Source organism: Sinocyclocheilus rhinocerous, unplaced genomic scaffold (genome assembly GCF_001515625.1).
Source record: "Sinocyclocheilus rhinocerous isolate Xijiao unplaced genomic scaffold, SAMN03320098_v1.1 scaffold1223, whole genome shotgun sequence".
Classification (NCBI taxonomy): Eukaryota; Metazoa; Chordata; class Actinopteri; order Cypriniformes; family Cyprinidae; genus Sinocyclocheilus; species Sinocyclocheilus rhinocerous.
In genome coordinates, this window is record NW_015641045.1 from 805,570 (window position 1) to 807,653 (window position 2,084).

The 2,084-nt window shown below is 34.7% G+C and overlaps 1 protein-coding gene across 2 annotated transcripts in view; it reads right to left on the reverse strand.

Moving 5' to 3' along the window:
- The window catches only part of bicdl1 (BICD family like cargo adaptor 1), a 51,629-nt gene that overhangs the window by 4,460 nt on the left and 45,085 nt on the right, over positions 1-2,084 (reverse strand). For both annotated transcript variants that reach the window (XM_016570841.1, XM_016570842.1), the window contains one exon: positions 1,716-1,846. In XM_016570841.1, coding sequence (XP_016426327.1) covers positions 1,716-1,846 — 131 coding nt within the window. The remainder of the gene's footprint in view (positions 1-1,715; positions 1,847-2,084) is intronic.

Below are 2,084 nucleotides of genomic sequence, written 5' to 3' on the forward strand. Positions count from 1 at the left end.
GATCCAGTGGGGGCGGCAGTCATATTTCAGGGTGACCGTGCCACTCTTTATCACAACCCTGCTAAAAGTGCCAGTACGTGCGCTCATTGGCGTCCCTTCAGCTGGTGGCGCCCTAGGCGACCGCCTAGCTTGCCTATGCCTAGAAACGGCCCTGCTTGTAATTAAAATAGTTAACTTTACTTGCAGATAATATAACATTAATGAAATAAAAGGCCACTCAAGTGCACTTAAAAAAGGCAGACTTTGATGACTATATATTTAATTAACGCACTTAAGTGCAGGTTCAAAAAAGTCACTTGGAAAAAAATGTCAAATTCAAAGTTTTATTTTAAAGTGCATTTATATTTAAATGTTTAAAGAAGTATACTTATTTGCATACAAAATACTTCCTAACATCTAAAGTACTTGATTATAATTTTAACTGTAGTGTTACTCAGTATTACATTTAAAGTTCATATATATTTTAAATGTACTAAATTGCAACTTGTGTAATGTGTAATTACAAATATTTAAAAACATGACATACAAGATTCAATAGAAATTATATTAAACTATATTTTAGTTTACCATAAATGCTTGTCAATCCCAGTACACCTTAACCAAATTTTAAAAGCAATAGAAGTATTTATGAAATTACATATAAAGTCCTACTTAAGTGGGTCCAAAACTGCACAACTGCATTTAATATCAAACTACAATACATTTTTATTTAATTGCAGTTATCATGCAATTAAGTGTCCAAAAATATTACATTAAATTTATTTGCACTTACTGTTAGTATATCGTTTTAAAATGTATTATTTCCTTATGTACTCTGTTCAAAAAGTAAAATGCTAAAGTGTGCTTCTTTTTCACAAAGGTGAATTACATGCTGCAGTTAAATATTATCAGAAGTTTGTTTAAATCACTAACCTAAAATATTAGGAAAAAATAACAGCGATGACTAACTTGAAAACACCACTAATTAGCTTTAAAGCAATAGTTCACCCCATAAATGAAATTTTGCTGATAATTTAGTCAGAATCTTGTTCTGACGGCACCCATTCACTGCAGAGGATCTATTGGTGAGCAAGTGATGTAATGCAAAATTTCTCCAAATCTGATGAAGAAACAAACTCATCTACACCTTGGACGGTGAGTACATTTTCAATCAATTAAAATTTTTAAGTGAACTATTCCTTTAAGGTAAAAGGATATATGTACTGTATACGTGTGTGTCTTACTTGGCAATGGCTTCATCTCTGTCTCGTATAGCGCTCTGTAACTGTTCGTTGGGCTCGTGTACTTCTGCCATCGCTCTCAAGCGCTCTTTCTCCTCTCTTGAAGAAGAAACTTCCACCGAGAGCAGCGCCACCTACAGGATCCAAAGCAGAACCACAGGACAGATGAATTAATGAATGAAATCAGGTATTTTTATACAGCGAGTGTTAAAGGGGTCATATGACATTGCTAAAAAAGAACATTATTTTGTGTATTTGGTGTAATGAAATGTGTTTAAGGTTCAAAAACCACATTATTTTCCACATACTGTACATTATTGTTTCTCCTCTATGCCCCGCCTTTAGTGATGTAATGCAAAATTTCTCCAAATCTGATGAAGAAACAAACTCATCTACACCTTGGACGGTGAGTACATTTTCAATCAATTAAAATTTTTAAGTGAACTATTCCTTTAAGGTAAAAGGATATATGTACTGTATACGTGTGTGTCTTACTTGGCAATGGCTTCATCTCTGTCTCGTATAGCGCTCTGTAACTGTTCGTTGGGCTCGTGTACTTCTGCCATCGCTCTCAAGCGCTCTTTCTCCTCTCTTGAAGAAGAAACTTCCACCGAGAGCAGCGCCACCTACAGGATCCAAAGCAGAACCACAGGACAGATGAATTAATGAATGAAATCAGGTATTTTTATACAGCGAGTGTTAAAGGGGTCATATGACATTGCTAAAAAAGAACATTATTTTGTGTATTTGGTGTAATGAAATGTGTTTAAGGTTCAAAAACCACATTATTTTCCACATACTGTACATTATTGTTTCTCCTCTATGCCCCGCCTTTCTGAAACGCGTCGATTTTTACAAAGCTCA